General features: G+C 50.9%; 1 protein-coding gene across 1 annotated transcript; it reads left to right on the forward strand.

The window, feature by feature from the left end:
• The first annotated feature begins 8,382 nt into the window (after nucleotides 1-8,382).
• On the forward strand, nucleotides 8,383-20,138 carry Cys1 (cystin 1). The gene is made up of 3 exons (XM_059248593.1): nucleotides 8,383-8,664; nucleotides 17,606-17,658; nucleotides 19,910-20,138. Exons 1-3 carry the CDS (start codon nucleotides 8,383-8,385, stop codon nucleotides 20,013-20,015), a joined length of 441 nt encoding a protein of 146 aa, XP_059104576.1. The 3' UTR covers nucleotides 20,016-20,138.
• Nucleotides 20,139-20,649: the final 511 nt, after the last annotated feature.

Raw genomic sequence — 20,649 nt, forward strand, 5'->3', positions numbered from 1 at the left:
TGAGTTTATGCTTGCATCTGTAGTTCCTGATCATTTAGTCAGAATTTCTATGTCCAGCATTCCCTCAATTTGTGTCTTCTTTATTGTCTCAATTTCAATTTTCAAATCTTGAACTGTTTCTTTCATCTGTTTAATTACTTTTTCTTGGCTTTCTTTGATTTCTTCTAATTTTTTGTTTGTTTTTTCTTCCATTTCTTTAAGAGAATTTTTTATTTCCTCTTTAAGGGAGATTTTCATTTCCTCTTTAAGGGTCTCTATCATCTTCTTAAAGTCATTTTTAGGATTGATTTCTTCTGTTTCTTCTGCCTTGGTATGTTCAGGTCTTGCAGGTGTAGAATCACTAGGTTCTGATGGTGTCATATAGGTCTTTATGTTGTTGCCTGTATTTTTCACTGGTGTCTACTCATCTCTTCCTCTGCTCGGTGCAGGCTGTGTCTGTGTCTGAAGGTGCCTCTCTTGTTCCAATTGATAGTCTTGGTCCACTGGTACTTCTTGGTCGAATTGGTGCTGTTGGGCTCTGTTTCTCTGGGAGCAGCTTAGTCCAATCAGTGTTAGTGGGTTCTGTCTCAGGGAGCAGTTGTTCCCAGTTGGTGCAGGGTGGGTTTATGGCTCCAGTGTTGTTGGGTTCTCAGGGGCTGGGGTTTTTTGGTGAGGGAGCAGGGAAAGGTGAGCTTTTGGGTCCCTGGGGCTCCGATGGCTGGGGCCTAGGGGCTAGAGACCTGATCTACTGGACCAGAGATGGGGCCTTACCTGTTCGCAGTCTGTGTAGGGTGGGCTTATGATTCTGGTGATCTGGTTCGGTGGCTGGGCATTCTCAGGTCGCATTTTGCTCACTCGTCAACTCCTCAGGTGATCTTGTTTCCTCAGACTGCAGGCTGTAGGCTTCTGAAACCAATCCCAAATGGATCTCAGCTGAGCAGGTTGATCAGCAGGGCAATCTCACCAGCACCTCCAAGTTGTTAAGTTTCGAAGGATCAGCAGCTGGGCCCTGGGTTGGTCTTGGGCAGAATGTTCGGGTCCATTCTGGTTGCATCCCACAGAGACGGCCTTAACTTTTTTTGAAACAGGGTTTCTCTGTATAGTTTTGGAGCTGTCCTGGATCTCCCTCTGTAGACCAGGCTGGCCTCGAACTCCCAAATTGTAATTTAAAACAAAACAAAAAAAGCAAACAAACAAACAAAAAATTTGGGACTGCGCATGAGGGTGCAGGCCTGTAATCCTAGCACTGAGAGGCTAAGGCAGGCAGATTTTAGTAGGCTATGTGGCAAAAAACCTTGCCTTACTTGCTGCACCCGAAAAAGTTCAAACTAGTCTTTCTGGGCCGAGAAGTGGACAAAGTCCTGGATCCAGAGGGCAGCTCTGACCGGGAGGGAAGCCTGGGGCTGTCTGGCACAGGCTCGCCTCTCCTGTCTCCTCAGCCCCCATAGCTGCTCCGTTTGATGTCTGTGTCTCTGCCATCGGCTCTTCTTTAGCTGTGTTGGGCCCTGCGTGGACAGGGGGTGTCCTTCTGACATCTTACTCCATTAGCTGGAAAGGACAGAGGGCTACATGAGCCAGCGTCTAGCAGAGAGCCCCCAAGACAATCCGTGAGCAATGATCCCATCTAGGCAGATGTAGGCAGACACGTTCGCTTCTCTTATTACTCAGAGTAATGTCACTACTGTCACAGTCATTAATTTCTATCAAAATATTACTACAGTGTCTCAAATCGTCCTTCCTAAGAATGTTTTAGACTAAGCCTGTTATGAAACTTACGTTTCAAGTGCTCAGTGAAATGGAAGAGGGTGGGCTTGGGACAGCAAGACCTCCATTCATCCGTAAACTGGAGGAAGACAATATACTTTTAGTAAGGCAGCGTCTGTAAAGGGAGGGCAGGCCACGCAGCCTCTTGGGAAGTGTCAGCTAGATGGAAGGTCCTTGCCTGGTGGTTTTGGTTCCTTTTCCTGTGGCTGTGATAAAACAGCCCGACCAAGACATCTTAAGGGATGAAGGTTTTATCTGCGCTAGCTCAAGGTGGCAGGCCATCATGGAGGGGAGTCACATTGCGTCCACAGTTGATAAGCAGGGGTGATGATGCATGCTACACAAATGCTCAGCTGGCTTTCTCCATTGACTCCCCCACCCTGGGAACTGCCCCGCCCACAATTAAGATGCATTTTGCTGCATTAACTAAAGCAAGGCCCGGGGCATCCTCTTCCGGGTGGTTCTGGATTCTGTCAGTTGACCACAGCGCCCATCATACTGGTGGAGGAAAGGGGCGTTTCCAGCGACAGGTGGTCCTGTCAACCAGGTACTGGGACAAAGTTCACAGGCATTAATGAGTAACCTCAGCGGAGGCTGGGACTTCAACTCGACTTAATAGTTAATGAGTTACATGTCAAAACACCAAGAGACTCTGTTAATATTTAAGCCCAGCTTTAGCTGGAGACCTCTCTTCCCCGAGTCGGGTAACAGAGCAGTTAATTCTCAGCTCCCTAAGGAGAAGCAGGGACCCTGCATCTCTCTGGGGCCACACTGTGTGTAGACATGAGCCTCCTGACAGGCCATTTTCCACGCTGATGTTGCTCTCCACAGCAGGGTGTTTGAGCTTTAACATGGGACACTCTAGTTTTTGGCCCATGCCCTACAGACGGTGGCATCACCCAGGCTCGCTTCCATGATGAACGTTACACGTGACTAACGGCCGAACGGACCCAGGCCTGTCCCTTCCCCTCTCCCCCCTCTTGCCTGCCCTAGACAATTCCCTCAGTTGATCACTCTAGTGGTGCCTAGAGTCTGTGCAGCCTCCAGGTCTCCCGCTGTGTGGTGGGTGATGGGAAGGTGAGTGATAGGTCTGTAAGAAGAAGGGGACGCACAGGGAGGCGACCGCTGTGGAGAGGACCACATGCGCCCAGCACTTGTCCTATCCAGAGAGCTGTTCTTTTTCTTCCTTTCTTTCTTTATCCCCCTGAGACAGGGTTTTTTTGTGTAACAGCCCTAGCTGTCCTGGAACTCACTCTGTAGACCAGACTGGCCTCGAACTCACAGAGATCCACCTGCCTCTGCCTCTCAAGGGCTGGGATTAAAGCCGTGCACCATCACCTCCTGGTTCAGAGAGCCTTTTCCACTGCTGAGTCCAGTATCAGGGATAGCCCTCCCACATGAAGGGGCATATCCCATCTCATGGTCAGGCCTGGGCTCCTTTGCTTCTTGGCTGCTTCATGAGTCAAATACTGCCCATTAGCAATCCTGTCTCTTCCATCCCATCATGCCACCCTGAGCTCCCCAGGGATGCTCTACTCCTGGGAGAATTCCAGGAAGAGTCTCACATCTCCACCAGCATGACGGAAGTACATAAACGTGAACAGGAGGGGTGGACAGTGACACCGGTATCCTATATAAAGACCATTTTCTGGTCCTCTGGCCTCATGTCTCCAGCGCCTACATATATGACAGGCTTCAAGTCCCCTGTTCCTGTACCTGGCTGCTCTCAGATATCAGCTTTCCACCTTCAAGAGTGCGGTGAGAAGGGTCATTTGAGATTGTCCCTGTCCCTCACAACTCCTTTGTCTCCATTTCAACGGAGTCTCAAGTAACAAGCCAAGCGCATGCTTCGCCGGCACCCCGCCATACTCTGTGGTTTGAACCAGAAGCCCCGAGAGGGTCTGAACAAGGAAAACTGGCTGAGTCATGGAGAGCAATCACAACAGAGTTCCTGTTTCATCCACGTGTCTAACGGGGTGCACAGCATTCTTGTGTGACTGCGTGTTGTCATATTGTCAGAGGCTTTTTTTTCTTTTTTTTCTTATTCTTTTTTTTTTTTTTTTTTTACAATATTATAGAATGGGCTCAATTAACAATGCTCTAAGCAGGCAGCAGTGGCACACGCCTTTAATCCCAGCACTCAGGAGGCAGAGCCAGGTGGATCTCCGTGAGTTCGAGGCCAGCCTGGTCTACAGAGCGAGATCCAGGACAGGCACCAAAACTACACAGAGAAACCCTGTCTTGAAAACCAAAAACCAAACCAAAACAAACAAATGCTCCAGACCTGTCAATGCTGAGGACACGGGATGTCTTATTTCTAAGTATGGCAGAGGAGCCCTGTGCATGTTGGTTGTCCCTAATGAGCAGTGTTGACTCTTCCTTCCTGTCTCCTTCTCTTCTCAGTGATGAAACCAGGGAGACAAACGAGACAGCCGGGCCCTCTGAAAGAGACGACGGCAGCTATACAGGATACAGCCGTTCAAACGTACCCACAGGAGTTAACAACACTGGTGGCCTCTCAAGTCACTCAGCAGGCACTGAAAGCAGAAACACAGGGGTGGGATCCGGGGATACCACTCCGTTTGGGCAAGTGCTTGCCTATGCTTGAAGGCCTGGGTTTGATCCCCAACACCATGTGAATGTAGCGTGGTGGTGCATGCCTGTAGTCCCAGCACTTGGGAGGCAGAGGCAGGAGGAACAGAAGTTCAAGGTCGTCTTAGGATACACAGGGAGTTCAAGACCAGTCTGGACCCATGAGACCCTCTCTTAAAAATATATATATATATATGTATATATGTATATATATAAATATGCACACACATACATATATGTACACACACATATATATAGCCTATATATATACAAATAGTCTAACACACACACACACACATATATATATATATATATTCTCACTGTCAGCTGAACAGTGCTGGGACTGAACAGGGGACTCATGTTTTCCAATCCACAAGTACTATTTTTCTGTGTGTCCACTGTACCCATCATTCCCAATATGTACAACTGAGGTGTGTCATCAGTAGGGGAAGTTCTGGTCAGGCAGAGTATATCTGAGGTCCTTGAAGAAAGGGAACTTGAGCAGGACTTTGAAAGGGGGGCAGGTTTGTCTGTCCATTGCAACGGGTTGGTCCACAGGCTGTGACAGGGAAGGGACTGGCTTCATCTTCAGATGACAGACGGACTATTCATTCACTGGTCCATCCAGAAGGTGTCGTCAATGATAGCTCTCTTCTAAAGCTATTAGTTTTTGTTTTGCTGTGTGTGGTGAGGCGGGGGGGGGGGGGGGAGCCACACCAAGAACCAAACACAAGCCTTGTGCATGGTAAGCAAGCAGATACAAGTGAGCTATACCCCAAACCATTCTGTCACCGTCCCCCCTCCCCTTTGGTTTTTCGAGACAGGGTTTCTTTGTGTAGCCTTGGCCATCCTGGAACTCACTCTGTAGACCAGGCTGGCCTGGAACTCAGAGAGATCCACCTGCCTCTGCCTCCCAAGTGCTGGGATTAAAGATGTGCACCACTACCACCCAGTCAAATTTCTGTCTTTTTGAGACAGTTTACTGTAGCCCATCACCCCTAGAAATGATCTTGGGGCTGCCCACTGGCTCAGGATAAGCCTGGGCTCGGATTCATTTTGTTTTGAGATGGTCTCATGTAGTCCAGACGAGCTTCTCAAACTTACTATGGATAGCCCGAGATGACCCGGAACTCCTAATCCTCCTGCCTCTGCTTCTTGAGTGCTGGGACATGTGGCCTGTGGACGTGGGCATGTGGCATGATGGCCCACTCAGGCTGGGTCTTCCGGCCTCTAATACAGAAGCCAGGACTCCAAATGAGGCTGACATTATACGTGATCTCAGAAAGAACATGGGCTTTGGCACGGCTCCTGTGCAAGCAAGCACAGCTAAGGAGACAAGTCTGGGGAAACCGTGGAAGTCAAGTGGCCAGAAAAAGTTGGCTGCTCTGGAGAACACAGGAGCTCCGGCTATATTTAAACTCTGAGTCACATGACTTGACTCGACTTGGGCAGGAGTAAAACATGTTTTCTTTTAAATGATTAAACTGAGTTGAACTTCGTTCAAGAAAAATTTCTTTCCCTCTGATTTTTTTTTCCAACTTGAAGAGTTTCAAGATGAGAATTTGTTTTCATAAAGAGAAAACTTATGTCAGTACTTTCTAACCTAGACACATCTGTGCACTTGGAACACCCAAATGTCAGCAAGTCGTGCATCTGGCCCCATCCCCTACATCTGGATGATCAAGAGATCCCATTAAAAAGGAAGAAGGAAGAGGAGGAGGTGTAAACACTGGCTCCACTCCGGTTCTCATGGTAATACAAACACACCGGCCCAGATTTGGTCTCACGTTCATCCCACTTCCACGGGCATAGGTTTCTAACGTCTACTCCTGCGGTGATTAAAATAGTAAAATCTCACCCCGCAGTTGGGAGAGTTTAGCCCCAAATTCCACTTTCACAGTGGGTCTGCCATCCAGTATGGATCGGGGTTATTGGCAGGTCAAAACCAGAGACAGCTAAACTCAGGATGTTTAAATCACCCTGCCTTGGAAAGTTCTGGAAAGGAAGCAGGCAGAAGATCAGCCGATGGTAGGGTCCAGACTCCTGGGTTGGAGCCTTTCCTACAGTAGATGACATTAATTCACTTAAAAATAAGAGCTTTATTTATTTTAAATAGTCAGGAAAGGAGGAAAGGCTAGACTCATGGACTCATGACCAGCAGAATTCCTGCCCCCCCTTGGTGGGGGAGGGGGCATTGTTTTCTTTTTATTCTTCATTTAAATATCTTTTGTTTCTCTAAGGTGATAAGTATTTGGGTTTTTTTTCTTTTTCTGGAGCTCTGTTTGCACACTCTGAGTCTCTGATGACGTGTGTGCGCGTTTGTGTGTGTGTGTGTGTGTGAGTGTGTGAGTGTGTGTGTGTGTGTGTGTGTGTGTGTGTGTGTGTGTGTGGTTGGTGGGCATGTGTACCTTGGTTCTAGTAGGGTCCCATCCCCTCTTGTTCGGTCTGAGGTCTGATTGCCTGGGCTGGGGCAGTCTAAACGTGAGGAGGCCACTGAAGGGCAGGCTGTTTACTAGATCCGCTGAAATATTTCTACTGTCCTGCTTCTACTCTGAGGTTGTAAGAGGTCAAATCACCCGACGGCTCCTCTGGGATCTACAGGAGTTAGGGCTAAGTCACCTATATGATCTCTCTGTCCCCTCAAACAGCCTGCGGGGTCAGTGTCCCATAAAAGCACAAATCTCGGGAGGCAGAGGCAGGAGGATCTCTGAGTTCAAGGCCAGCCTGGTCTACAGAGTGAGTTCCATGATAGCCAGAAACCCTGTCTGGAAAACTAAAAACGAAAGCACAAATCTAGCGGATCCAGGGTCGCCCCAGGCCTGTAGGGAGCCTGGTGTGGGAACAGCTTAAGAAACCAGACCTACACCACCGGGAGACTAAGGAAACCAGAGCCTGCAGTGAACCGGCTACAGCGGCCCCAACCCGAGGCCAGAGAGGGGTGATGACCTTTCGACCCCGAAGTTCACCCTATTCCGCCCAGGAGTCTAGCCTCCCACAATCCAACCGCCCCAGGTTCCTGGGCAGCGGTCCCTCCCAGGTTCACACGCCCACCCCAGAGTCTTTGCTCTCGGCCTGGAGAATCTTGTTCCAGGGACACGCCCCTCTAGTGCGCCCCGCCCCAGGCCCTGGTGCAAGCCTCTCAACCCGCGCTCGGCTGGCCACCCCAACCTCTCCCCTCCCCTGGACATTCTCTCTTCCTCACACGCCTGGTTCTCCAGTTCGTCTCCGTCTCCCGCCCACTTTGCCTCCGCTCTCTCTCTCACACCTCTACCTTGAGTCCCCAGCGACCCCCTCTCCCCCAATACTACTCTCCAACCCTGACCCCTGATGCCCCCCTTACCCTGGCCTTCGGCTCTGCTGCAAGCATTCCTGTCTTTTATCCCCAGCTCCCTTCAGCCGGTTTCTTGCTCCCCTTGCCCCCAGAATGACTTCCACCCATAAAGCTCCCCTAAACTTCTCCAACATGATCCCCACACCCTGACTTCCCTCCAAGTCTACCCACCCCGCGCCCTTTACGGCTCTGTTCCACCTCCTTCCAGTACAACCCTACCCCGGCCCTCCCATCTCCTGGGGGGGTCTCCCGGCCTGTCACCCCTACCCTGTCCTCATCCCTCTTACCCTCCGACCCCCAGGATCTCCTTCCTTATTTTCTCCCTGTCCCGGGCACCGCCCCCCCCCCAGGTCTCCTCCACTCCCATCACCGAAGCTACCCCGTCTTTCCCCATCCTCCCATTCCCCCCATCACCAGCATCACCCACCTCCCCCATCAGCCTCTATCTTCTCCAGCCCCCCCTGATCACCCTTGCCTCCCCTCTCCATCGCTCCCATCCCCACGACTCCTCCCGCTCATCCCCCATGGCCCCCCATCCCCCGTGACTCCCCACCCCCGTCCATCTCTCCATCGCACACCCCTCCTCAGTCCTCCAGGAGTCCCCCCTCCCTGCTCCTCCGCCCCGTCCCGCCCGCCGCGCTCCCGCCCCAGTCCGGCCCCGGCTCCCCGGCTCCCCGGCTCCCCGGCTGCTGCGCGCTCCAGGCTGGGTGCGCGCCATGGGCAGCGGCAGCAGCCGGAGCGGCCGGATCCCGAGGCGGCGGCGGCGCAGCCCGGACAGGCGCCAGGCGGGCCCTGGAGAGGCAACCTCGGAGGGCGGCACGGCTCACCAGGCCCCGACGGCCGCGACACCGGAGGAGACCGGCCGCGATCCCCGCCCCGCGACGCCCCCCGGCGGCCGGGAGGAGACCCTGCGCCTGCTGGACCAGTTGCTGGCCGAGTCGGAGGCCTGGGGACCCCGGGAGCCGTCCCCACGCGGCCCCGCCCGGCTCCCTCCCGCGGTGAGTGTGGGCGCCTGTCCCTCCAGACTCATCCCTCTGTAGCCCCAGTGTCCTCTCACCCAGGCCTCCGTCCCTACTGTCCCCTCTGTGCTACTCCAGTGTGCGCTCCCCGCCCCCACCTCCGTCCGTCCTAGGGCGTTGTGCCCCTTCCTTACCCCACCCCTGCATATTCTCACTCTGCCTCCTTGGTGGGTGCCCGCTACTGTCTCTATTTCGGGGTGACTCACAGGGACAGCCTTAAAGGACCGAGTACAAACAACAGTTGGCAGAAACACCTAGAACTTTCTTCTGGTCCAGGGCTCGCCTCCCCGTCCCAGTGGGGCTGCATGCACTCCAGCTGCAGCATCCTTGCAGCTCAGGTGGGAAGTGACCCGCGAGGGAGGGCCTCCGCCTCGGCCATCAGGCTACACAGGGGGATGGGAGGAGACCATAAGTGGGTGGACCACCTGCCAAACAGAACGCCCTGCCGCGTCGGACGCATCCGGATCTTTGGCTTGCAATTCCCAAATTGCAAGCTATTTTTTAAGATGCGTTGACTTCTTTTGGCTTCTTTATCCCCTCTTGCTGAACACTTGTAACAACACCCCCGCTGTTCTAGAAAAACAGTTAAAAACCAGCGCTCTGGTTTGGCATGTCTTTGCTGCTACAGAGCTAAAATTCTGAACCGTCTTAGCGGCTCCTGGCGGGGAGAGGAGGCCAAAGTCAGTGTCCGTAGCCGGAGGCTTCGCTGAGGGCAGCAGAGGCAGAGGGAATGTCTTCTTGGGCCCGGCTACCAGGAAAGGCCCCTGGAATGGTGGGAAGACCCCTCAGCCCCGCCGGGAACAGAGCTCTGTCCCATATCCCTCCTCCCCCCTGCCCTGTGGAGGTTTACAACAGGAAAAGTGAGCCGTAGTGAGGCGGACTGAATTATATAACGGGATTCCTCTAAGACTACATCAGCCTGCAGTTACGTAACACCAAACCAAGAACAAACAGTTGGGGATTTTGACATAGCAAGAACACCAATTTTCAGTGTCATTCTCAAGTGCTTAGGGAACTTCAAAAGTTTAGAAATGAATGGATTTTTCCCAGTCTTGCTGAGTATCAGCTGGAAGAGCCTCAGAGACAGGAACTCCCGGACACCGCTCTAGCCCCTGGTAAGTGGGGCTTGCTTTAGGTCTTAGGGACAAAGACAGATGCCCAGAGCGCTGGCCTGGGATCCAGGGGGAAGAAGGTCCAAAGATCAAGTATAGAATGGGGTGGTGAGAAGTCAGTCTGATGAGTCCACAGGAGGGAGTGACTTCTTTACTCTGAAGTGGTCAGAGGACAAGAGCAGAGAACGGGGGTAGGGGGGGGGGGGTGCTCTGTGTACCCTGTCCATGGTGGTACGCGTAGCTGGGGTGTAGCTGCAGAGGTCTTCAGCATCGATGCCTGGCTGTGTCAGGAGGTGTAGACTCTGAGGAAGAAGTGAGTATTTGAAGGCTGCAGGGAGCATGGTTTTGTGTTGTTGGGGAGATGTCTCAACACAGGAGAGGGGTGAATCAGACAGAGGAACGCTTGGGGAACCACGATCCACCAGGGTTACGCTGGCTGTCCAGCTGACCGGGTTCTGGACCCAAGCAGTAGCAGAGAGAGAGGTATGAGAAGGTAGGTTCAAGAAATAAACTGTGTGCCAGGTGAGTGGTGGTGCACACCTTTAATCCCAGCCCAGCACTCGGGAGGCAGAGGCAGGTGGATCTCTGTGAGTTTGAGGCCAGCCTGGTCTACCGAGTGAGTTCTAGGACAGCCAGGGCTACACAGAAAAAACTGCCGTGAGAAAAAGAAAGAAAGTAAGTCGTAGACGAATCTTAAAAGGTCTTATTAATAAAAAACAAACCCGGAGCCAGGTATTGGAGTGAATGCTGAAAGATCAGAGAAACAGAACAACCTCACCTTGCCAACTTCTCATCCGATCTTGTTTCCTCAAACTGGAAACCTCTGAGTCCTCATCTGAATGGATCTCAGCTGAACTGCTGCTAAAAGCCTAAAAGCTTAAAAAGACCTCTAGTTGCTGGTCCTCATGCCTTATATACCTTTCTGCTTCCTGCCATCACTTCCTGGGATTAAAGGCTTGTGTCTTTCCCGAGCAAGACATGAGATCTCAAGTCCTGGGACTAAAGGTGTGTGTCACCGGTGATGCCTGGCTTCTATGTCCATCTAGTGGTCGTTCTGTTCTCTGACCCCAGAGAAGTTTATTGGGGTGCACAATATATCAACCACAGGAAGTGTGAAGTCAAAGCAGGTTACTCTTTGGGGGAGGGGGATACCTCAGATGTGTCCCCTGTGCCGTGAATGTTTCTCAAACTAATGAATGAATCCCAGAGTCCTAGGAGACAAAAATCAGGAAGTGAGGCCCCTGCCTCTAAAAACACTGCACATGCTAGAGCTTGGAACTCACGCTTCTGTTTTCTGTGCTGTGTAACTTGCCTGCATCTGCTCACATCTGCAGCTGATTCCTTCAGGAGGAGCTGTGCATATTTTTTTTTTCTCTTTCTTTTTTGTGTTTTTGTTTTTCGAGGCAGGGTTTCTCTGTGTAGCACTGGCTGTCCTGGAACTCACTCTGTAGACCAGGCTGACCTCATACTCAGAGATCAGCCTGCCTCTGTCTCCCTAGTGCTGGGATTAAAGGCATGCACCACCACTGCCCAGCTAGGAGCTGTACATCTTACAGGGCTCTGCATTAGTGACTCACCACTGAGATAGAAAAGAATTGCAAGTTCAAGAACCATCCATGGAAGGTGGCCTTTCCTCAAAAATGTTTGAGAGAATGTCCCCCCAAGCAAAAAGGACCCTTTGATGGGGCGTGAATGCACTATTCCTATTCTTTTATTAGGAAAGAAGAATTTTTTCCTTATATTCATAACCTTCTAACATGTAGGAGGGTTTTTTTTTTTTTAAATAACAGAACATCAAAATTAAATGGCAATCCTTTTACAGGCCTTCATTTAAACACAGCAGCCAGCAGGTTGAGGTTGTACCTAGCATGTGTAAGGACGTTGAGTCTGATCCTTCCCTCCACCAGAAAGCAAGAAAACAGGAAAATTGCAACCACTGTTGACAGGGATGCTTTCATGTCTGATTATGCATTATCCCTGAATCATCATCCTGAATGTCATGTTATATGGGACTTTATTTAAAAAAAAAAAAAAAAGTTCGCTGGGCGGTGGTGGTGCATGCCTTTAATCCCAGCACTCAGGAGGCAGAGGCAGGCGGATCTCTGTGAGTTTGAGGCCAGCCTGGTCTCCAAAGCGAGTTCCAGGAAAGGAGCAAAGCTACACAGAGAAACCCTGCCTCGAAAAACAAAAACAACAACAACAACAACAAAGTTCTTAAGGGATGGAGGGATGGCTCAGTCATTCTGCGTTTTTCCTGCTATTGCAAAGGGCCTGAGTTTAGTTCCCGCAACCTATGTGAGGCTGCTCACTTCTCCCTGTAACTCCCTCCAGGGGATCCAATGCCTCTTCCTGGTCTCTGAGGGCACTGCACTCCTGCTTAAACACGCATCTGCGTGCACATACACATATTTTAATGAGTACTTAAGTCTCAGTCATGTGTTAATGCTTTCCATGTTCACCCATATTTTTAATTTTTTTTTCCAGAGCTAAGGACCGAACCCAGGTTCTTGTGCTTGCTAGGCAAGCACTCTACCACTGAGCTAAATCCCCAACCCCTATATTTTATTTTTTAATGACACAACAATTGTACTTATTTATGCAGTACAAGCTCAAAAAAAGCTGGGATTACAGGTGTGTGCCACTATGCCTAGCTATTTAGGAATTTTTTGAGGCTAGATTTATTTGTTTTGATTTTTTCAAAATGAGGGTTATAAGAAAAAAATTAAAGGTAAGGATAATCTTATTAACTATCTTATTTTAGGTATGTGTATTTATGTCTGTTTTGATTTGTCCTACTAAACCATTTCATAAACAGGTTTTTCCCTGCATGTATCCTTCCATGTTTTAAGGGACATGAGATGGTCTACCAAACTCCTGTCCTTTAAGTCATGGTCCTACACCCCTCTCCTGTTACCGTTCTGGATTAATTTTTAATCTCATGGCCACATGAAGTGCCCAGCGTCAGTAGGTCTCAGACATCAGGAGTATTAGTTGGGCATCTGAAACTTCAAACTCTGCAGAATGGAAAAGCTAGGGAAATCTATGGATTGGAATCGGTGGTTTTTAAAGTCATTTAGTGATTTTGAAGAACACAACAGCGCCCCCTCAATCAGAGGTCTCTTCATGGGTCAAACAAGCTATGGATATAGGTTCATCCATGGAGGGTGGGGGCAGGGGACTGCAGTGTTCTCCTGCCTTTTCAAATGCTTGTGGCAGGGCCCTGCTGGGGGAAGGTCACAGACAGAGCTCTGCTAGGTCATCGACTCATGGCACTGTCTCAGTCCCAGAGTCAACGGTTGCGCTGGTGACATTTGAGGGCACTTGTAGAGAAGACTTTGGTTCAGCACCAACACCATCTATTCAGCGCTTTCCGTACTGGGATAGGAACTCCATTATTCCCCCAACTTCCCAACCCCCAGTCAGTGGTGGCCTAGGGAAGTCATGAAGGGCATTGCCGTCCCTGAGAGTGTATATAGATCATTCTTCACAAGCCTGCGTGGAATAGTGAGACCTTTTGGAGCTGAATGACATTTCATTCGCTGCTTTTGGATTTACTGTAGCTGAGGAGGACTGGGGGAGTCTTGCTGTGGCCACCAGCCAAGACTTTAGGGTGAGCATGGCTTGCCCTGCGGTGGAATGCGAGGTGAAGAAGCTATAGAAAGGAGTTCGCAGCTGCGGAGTCGACTCACCAGAAGGACCTACAGATGCTGGAGTCACAGCCCAAGCAAAACCAAGACCTCCTAGACAGTACCAGGGTGTCTGCAGTCAAGGCCAGAGCAGAGATCACGCCTGGAAACAGCATGAAGCGGCGTGTTGACCCGACCTCAAGAAGAGAGAGACGCCGGGCGGTGGTGGCGCACGCCTTTAATCCCAGCACTCGGGAGGCAGAGCCAGGCGGATCTCTGTGAGTTCGAGGCCAGCCTGGGCTACCAAGTGAGTTCCAGGAAAGGCCGCAAAGCTACACAGAGAAACCCTGTCTTGAAAAACCAAACCAAACCAAACCAAAACAAAACAAAAAAAAAAAAGAAGAAGAGAGAGACATGAGGTTGACTCACACAGTGCTGGGGAGGCCACGGAGGGAGTCCATGCCACACCACGGAGGGAGTCCACGCCGCAACACAGAGGGAGTCCACGCCGCACCAGGGAGGGAGTCCACCCCGCAACACAGAGGCTCTGAGGAAGAAGGAATGCCCCATAGGAAAGACAGCACCAAGCCGCTGAGCACCGTCAGGGAGTGGAGAAACCTCAGCCAGAAGTCTCCCCACTGTATCAGACGGCACTCCAGGAGCCAGCCTTGATGAAAGGATGGCACATTCCACCAGGAAACCCCAGAAGTGGGAAACCGCTTCCACGGTCTTTCAAAGCCAGTTCCTCTGAAACTGGGGAGGCACAGATGGCCTTGACCCCTCCATGGTGGTCTCTGTTCTGTTAGGGTAAGGAATGGAGTCGCACGTACCTCGCTGGCTGTTGGGAGTTGGAGGTCGTTATAGAGGGCTGGGACTTTCAGGGAAGCCACAGGAACACTTCCTATGAGGCCACTAACACTGACCACCGTGGTGGGAGACCAGTGCCCCCTGGTGGTGAAGAGCGGAGCCTGACTGGCAGAATCTTGAAAACTGCCCGCTGGTGGATTGATCAGCTACTGGAGGTCTCCTTAACGCTTTTCTGTCTGTCAATGTGTTGATGTGTCCACCGTAAAACAAACAAACAAACTAACTAACTAACAACCCCCCAAATGAAACCAACCACCACCGCCAGTCTGGTAATGTGTATTTTACCACAGGTAAAGTGGTTTATTTTCTGGGTGTTTTGTTTTCTTTGGTATTTGAGACAGGGTCTTACGTAGCTCAGGCTGGCCCTACTACATTCCCTTTGTAGCTGAAAATGGTTTTGAACTCCTGATCCCCCTGCCTCAGCATCCTGAGTGCTGGGATTACCAGTGTGTGACCCTAGTCCCAGCTAGACTTTAACAATAGTATTTACTTTTTTGTGAGTGCATGTGCCTGTGTGTGTTTATATGCACCACAAGCATGCGGGGGCCTGCGGAAGCCAGAAGGTAGGACTGGATCTTCTGGGCTGGAGTTTCAGATAATTCTGAGCCGATATGGAGATGCTGTAACCAAACCCAGGTACTCCGTGGGAGCGGCACACACTTATTCTTAACTGCCATATTAAGGCTCTCTAGAGTAACAGGACTTATAGAATAAGTCAACTTTTCTACATATAAAGAAGGGGATTTATTGGAGTCACTTACAGACCATGCTCCAAATAATCCAACAGTGGCAGGCTATGAACAGAAAGTCCTAGACTCTAGAAGTGGCTCAGTCCACCAGACTGGATGTCTCAGCTGGTCTTCAGTAGACGCTGGAATTCTGAAGAAGCAGGCTCTGATGCCAGTGAAGGAATGGACCTGTTAGCAAGGCAAGAGCAAGAAGGCAAAGGGCAAAAGCTTCCTTCTTCCATGTCCTCATACGGGCTTCCAGCAGAAGGTGTGGCCCAGATTAGAGGTGTGTCTTCCTGCCTCAAGAGCTGGATCAAAGACAGTGTGTCTTCTTACCTCAAAGGTCCGGACTAGAAGTAGATTCACCCTCTTCAAACCAAACAACAACAACAACAAAATCTCTCACAGGTGTGCCCTCCACTTCTGGATTGTAATTCATTCCAGATGTAGTCGGGTTGACCACCAAGAATGGCCGTCACAATTACTGAGCAATCTCTCCACCAACCCCTATCTGGCTTAAAACAAAAAACTTTCAAATATCTCTGGGGAGTGAGTAAAATACCTGCTGTATAAACATAAGGACCCGAGTTCAGATCCCCAGCACCCAGGTAAAAGCCAGGTGTGGTGGTGTGCACCTGTAACCACAGTGCTCTGGGGACTGACCAGGGGTGTGGTGGTGTGCACCTGTAACCACGGTGCTCTGGGGACTGACCAGATCTGGTGTGGTGTGCACCTGTAACCACGGTGCTCTGGGGACTGACCAGCGGTGTGGTGGTGTGCACCTATAACCACGGTGCTCTGGGGACTGACCAGGGGTGGTGTGGTGGTGTGCACCTGTAACCATGGTGCTCTGGGGACTGACCAGATCTGGTGTGGTGTGCACCTGTAACCACGGTGCTCTGGGGACTGACCAGCGGTGTGGTGGTGTGCACCTGTAACCACGGTGCTCTGGGGACTGACCAGGGGTGGTGTGGTGTGTACCTGTAACCAGGGTGCTCTGGGGACTGACCAGGGGTGCTGATGAACACCTGTAACCATGGTGCTCTGGGGATTGAGAAAGGGATCCCTGGAGCTCACTGGCCAGCCAGTTTAGCCAAGCTTTGAACTCTAGGCTAAAAACGTAAACAAAACAGAAAAGTAGAGTTATAGAGGAATACACTTGCCTTCAGCCTGCCACACATGGATGTGCACACATATCATATATGCACACACACCTCTACCTGCGCGCGCACACACACACACTTTTCTCCAGAACAGGCAACAGTTGATAAACTGAATGATGTCTGGAAAAATTTTAGTTTATTCTGATGGATTCTAGAATTAGAATTACGGCTCTCGCACATCCTTGGAACATTGTGACTAGTCTGCAAGCTGCCTACTGCTCTCTGTCTCGTCCTCTCATTCCTGACTCTAGGTGGCCAGGCTTTTCCTGAGCTCTTTGTCCTAAGAAGCTTTTAGAGTCCTTTCCCCTTATCTTTGCATCATTTCCCTTCAAACTGCTCTAACAAAATGCCTTACGCTAGGCTGCTTGTATGCGACAGAAATATTGTTCACAGTTCTTTCTAAAAATAATCATTTTTTAGTTGTTTAAGTAAGCATACATATGAATATTTTGAGACAAGTTCTCACTCTTAAGCCTCTGCTGGCTTTAAACTCAGAGCATTCCTCCTGCCTCAGCTTCTCAAATGCTGGGATTCTAGGTGTATGTTCAGGTTAAATATGAATACTTATTGCATACTTGAAGGGAGGGGTCAAGGCTCTTGATCTCTAGGGGTGGGAATAGGATCGTCTCATGCTACGCAGCATTGGACACTGATGTCTGGAGGTGAGGGACAGAATGACCTAATAAGAGGGGGTAGTTGGGAGGCAAGAGATGTGACCTGAGCCTTGCTGTTTCCTCTATCTATTCATGTATTTATGAGTTTTATAAGTCGCTCTCACAGCCTCAGTTTTCTTGACTGTAAAATGGGTACCTGGGGCTCCAGAGTTGGCGAGAACCTTCCCCATTCTGATGTCTGCAGTCCGTGAGTTAAACATGGTGACTGCTCTCTTCCCCATAAAGTCAGAGCGCTAATCATCTATACTATTGGCAAGTTTTTATACCTCTTTTTTGTTGTTTTTTTTATTCTTTTTTGGGGGGGTCCCACTACCCAGCTCCCAAATACATTCAGACATGGAGGCTTATTTTTAATTATAAATGCCTGGCCTTAGCTCAGCTTAGTTTCTTGCAAGCTTTCCTTAACTTCAATGTATCCCATCCACCTTTCGCCTCTGGGCTTTTCCCGTTCTCTTACTCCTGTAAATCTTACTCTTATTCCGGCCTGCTGTGTAGCTGGGTGGCTGGTCCTGGAGTCCTCCTCCTTCTCTGGCTCCTCCTTTTCACTCCCTTCTCCCAGATTTCTCCTCTATATATTCTCTCTGCCAGCCCCACCTATCCTTTCTCCTGCCTCGCTATTGGCTGTTCAGCTCTTTATTAGACCATCAGGTGTTTTACACAGGCACAGTAACATAGCTTCACAGAGTTAAACAAAAGTAACACAGCTTAAAATAATATTCTACAACACCTCTTCCTTTCCTCCTGTTCAAGGTGTCCCCAGAAAAGAAGATTAAGGACACCCCGGAAGACAGCTGTGCCTCTGAGTAAGTATGGAAAGGGAGTACATGTCCTCCACAAGCCCACAGTGCTGTGATACAGCATGCAGGATGCCTTGACAGGCTGGGCCAAGGTGCCCAGGTGGGTGAGGGAGATGCGCCATGAAGACATGGCGGCGGGCTGCAGTGTGGACCAGTGGAAAGTTACACCATGCAGGCACAGCATCCACGTGGAAAGTTTTATTAAAGGGGAAGGGGAGAGGGAATAGAAAGAAAGAGTGAGGGAGAAAGAGAAAGAGAGGAAAAGGGAGAGGGAGAGAAGGAGGAGGGGGAGGGGTGTCTTCCTCTTAAAGGGAGATTACGTCAAATGATTACCAGATACATCAGGATGCTGGGTGGGTCCTAACACATAGTGCTTCAGATCTAGTCACCTCAAAGCGCTCCTGTCCCCACCGACCTGCAGGTCCGTGAGGCTCATGTAGAGCTGAGCTCTCTAGGGGAGCCAAGGGAGGTCACAGCAGCCCAGTCACTCACAGCAGCTCTGAGCTTCCTCCTGTATGAGGTCATGACCTGGCTTCTCTGTGGCCATTCTGGACCCTTCAGGTTCATCCAGATATCCTCAGGTGTCCTGCCTGCTCTATCCAGCGGTTTCATCTGTAAAGACTGTCCTTTGCTGTAAGGACTTCACAGCCTAGATGGTGACAATAACCACCGTAGCTCCAAAAGGTCACCAGGAAAACGCACTTAAAACTCCCCGGCAAGTTTCACACTTGGGATTGCCAGGCTGGTGGCTCAGCTTCTAATCCCAGTACTGGGGAGGCAGAGGCAGGAGTTCCAGACCAGGCTGGGCTACACAGTGAGACCCTGTCTCAAACAAACAGACACCCAAACCCTGCACACAGTGCCCCAGAGCCTTTAATCCTCCTCAGGGGGGCTGGGAGTACAGTCCAGGGGTAGAGTGCTCCCCTGGCATTGCCATGACCCAGGACGACTGCCCAGTACAGAGAAAAAAATGGACGAGGCAGCAAGACGCCTCAGCAGGTAGAGGCACTTACCACCACGTCTGATGACCTAAGTTAAATCTCTAGAACCCACAGGATAGGAGAGAACCCAACATCTGCAAGTTGTCCTTCAAAATCTATTGTGTGCCATGGCACGAGTACCTAAACACATTTGTACACACTCACACAAGTACATGCACACAAACACACACAGAAGAATGTCAGTGTTTCGGGTCCCTTAGAGCGCAGGGACCATGGAGCTGCTGTGGGCCCCCTCTCAAGTCCATGTCTCCTGCCCCTCCTCTCTGGGGTCCCGCCTGCAGGAATATCAGCATGCCTAGTGGGAGCAGACATTGTGGGGGGGTCTACAGCCAGTCTACAGTGACCTTGGATACCCTTAACCCTTAAGGTCTCAGCTCTCACATCTCCTAGTACCAGGGACTGGCAGGGGTAACCCTAGAGGGGCTTGTTCCTGTCGGTGGGGGACTCCAGAATGCTCTGGCATTCTGGCAGGACAGCCAGCATCCTGCAGGACTCCCTGGCTTGTTCTAAAGGTAGGCTGAGCCCCTTGTTTGCGTTCCTTTTCCTCCAGCAGCCGTCAGGAGAGACTCCCCAGGAACAGGCCAGAAGGGTAGCCACTGCCATTATTCCAGGCCTGCACGGCTGCAAGCAGCTTTCACACTTACTACTGTTCAGTCCCTCCTGGGTGCCCATCTCTGTTCTAGACGCATGCAGCACCTCATGCAGCACTCTAGTCAGTCTTGAGATGCAGTCCTTCCTTCTTACTGATGGAGACTGGGGCCAGGCACATGACTGGTCCAGGGCCATAGGGCTCCTGTGCACCAAAGCCAGCTGAGCTCTGGCCTCCTCCACAGCATTTGGATGTTCCCCTTTGCCCCGTAGACATCGTAGGAAAGGCAGATGCTTTGACCGCAGGCTGATCTCAGGATCCCAAGCAGCGGTACCCAGGTCTCTCACTCTGTGTTTTGGGAGAAGTATACAGAGCCCCAGATGCTGGTCTCGGAAGGTCAGCCAGGAGCCTTGGATGGACCGTGGCATCCAGCTTGTCCTGTCTCACTTTCATTTCAGATCTTGATTGGTAAAATGGGAGGATGAAGGCAGATATGGGTGAAGATGATCGTGTCCATGTGTTGGGTAGGAAAGAGATTCAGCAGTCTCCTCGAGCAGAGGTTTTTGGTTTGGTTGTTAGGATGGACCACTTAAAGACCACCGTGGTTGCTAGAGGAGATAGGAGTTTGAAGGTGATACTCACCCTCATCTGCGTTTCTCGCCCACAGAGCCCCAAGCAGCAGCCACAAGAGGCCCGAGGGGCAGTCGGCCATCTCCTACGATTACTCCGAAGAGGAGCTGATGGCGAGCATTGAGAGGGAGTACTGCCGCTGAGCTGGCCTGGCAGGCCTGTGAGCTGGGCGAATCAGAGGGTACCACCACCATACCCTGCCCGTGGCCCAGCCAGAGCAAACCCACTTCTTGAATACAGCCATCTTTCCAAACTGATTTTTAAAGATTCACAGTCAGAGTCCTGGACCAAGACTAAGAAGAAGCAGGTCCTGGGCCATGGGTGTGTGAGCACCTCTTTTCACACAGGGGTAGCCTGGCTGTGTGGGTCCCCTGAACCTTGAGTCCTTTCTATTTACTCATTTTCCAGGAGAGGAAAGGTCAACCCCTCTTGGCATCTGTGTGTGCCACAGGCTTCTAGAAGGTTTCACCAAGGTATGTTCTTGGTCTCCATGAAGAGTTCTCCAGAGGGAGACAGTGGACTCCATGTATATCAGTTTCCACTTGCTCACAAAAGGGCCTGAGTGTATGGCTGGCAGGCAGATCCCGAGCACCTAGGTCTAGGTGGATCCAGAGACTGCATTTCCAACAGCGTAGCGGTCAGGGCAAGCTGCAGGTGCAAGGACCGAGTGCCTGCATTTCAGACTGTCCCCTGGCTCCGCCCTTCCTCAGGCTGAAGGCTCCTCCAACAGCACTCCAGCCTCCCCTACTTGGATGTCGTAGGAAGAGAGCGTGGGCC

Source organism: Peromyscus eremicus, chromosome 22 (genome assembly GCF_949786415.1).
Source record: "Peromyscus eremicus chromosome 22, PerEre_H2_v1, whole genome shotgun sequence".
In the NCBI taxonomy this organism is placed as follows: domain Eukaryota; kingdom Metazoa; phylum Chordata; class Mammalia; order Rodentia; family Cricetidae; genus Peromyscus; species Peromyscus eremicus.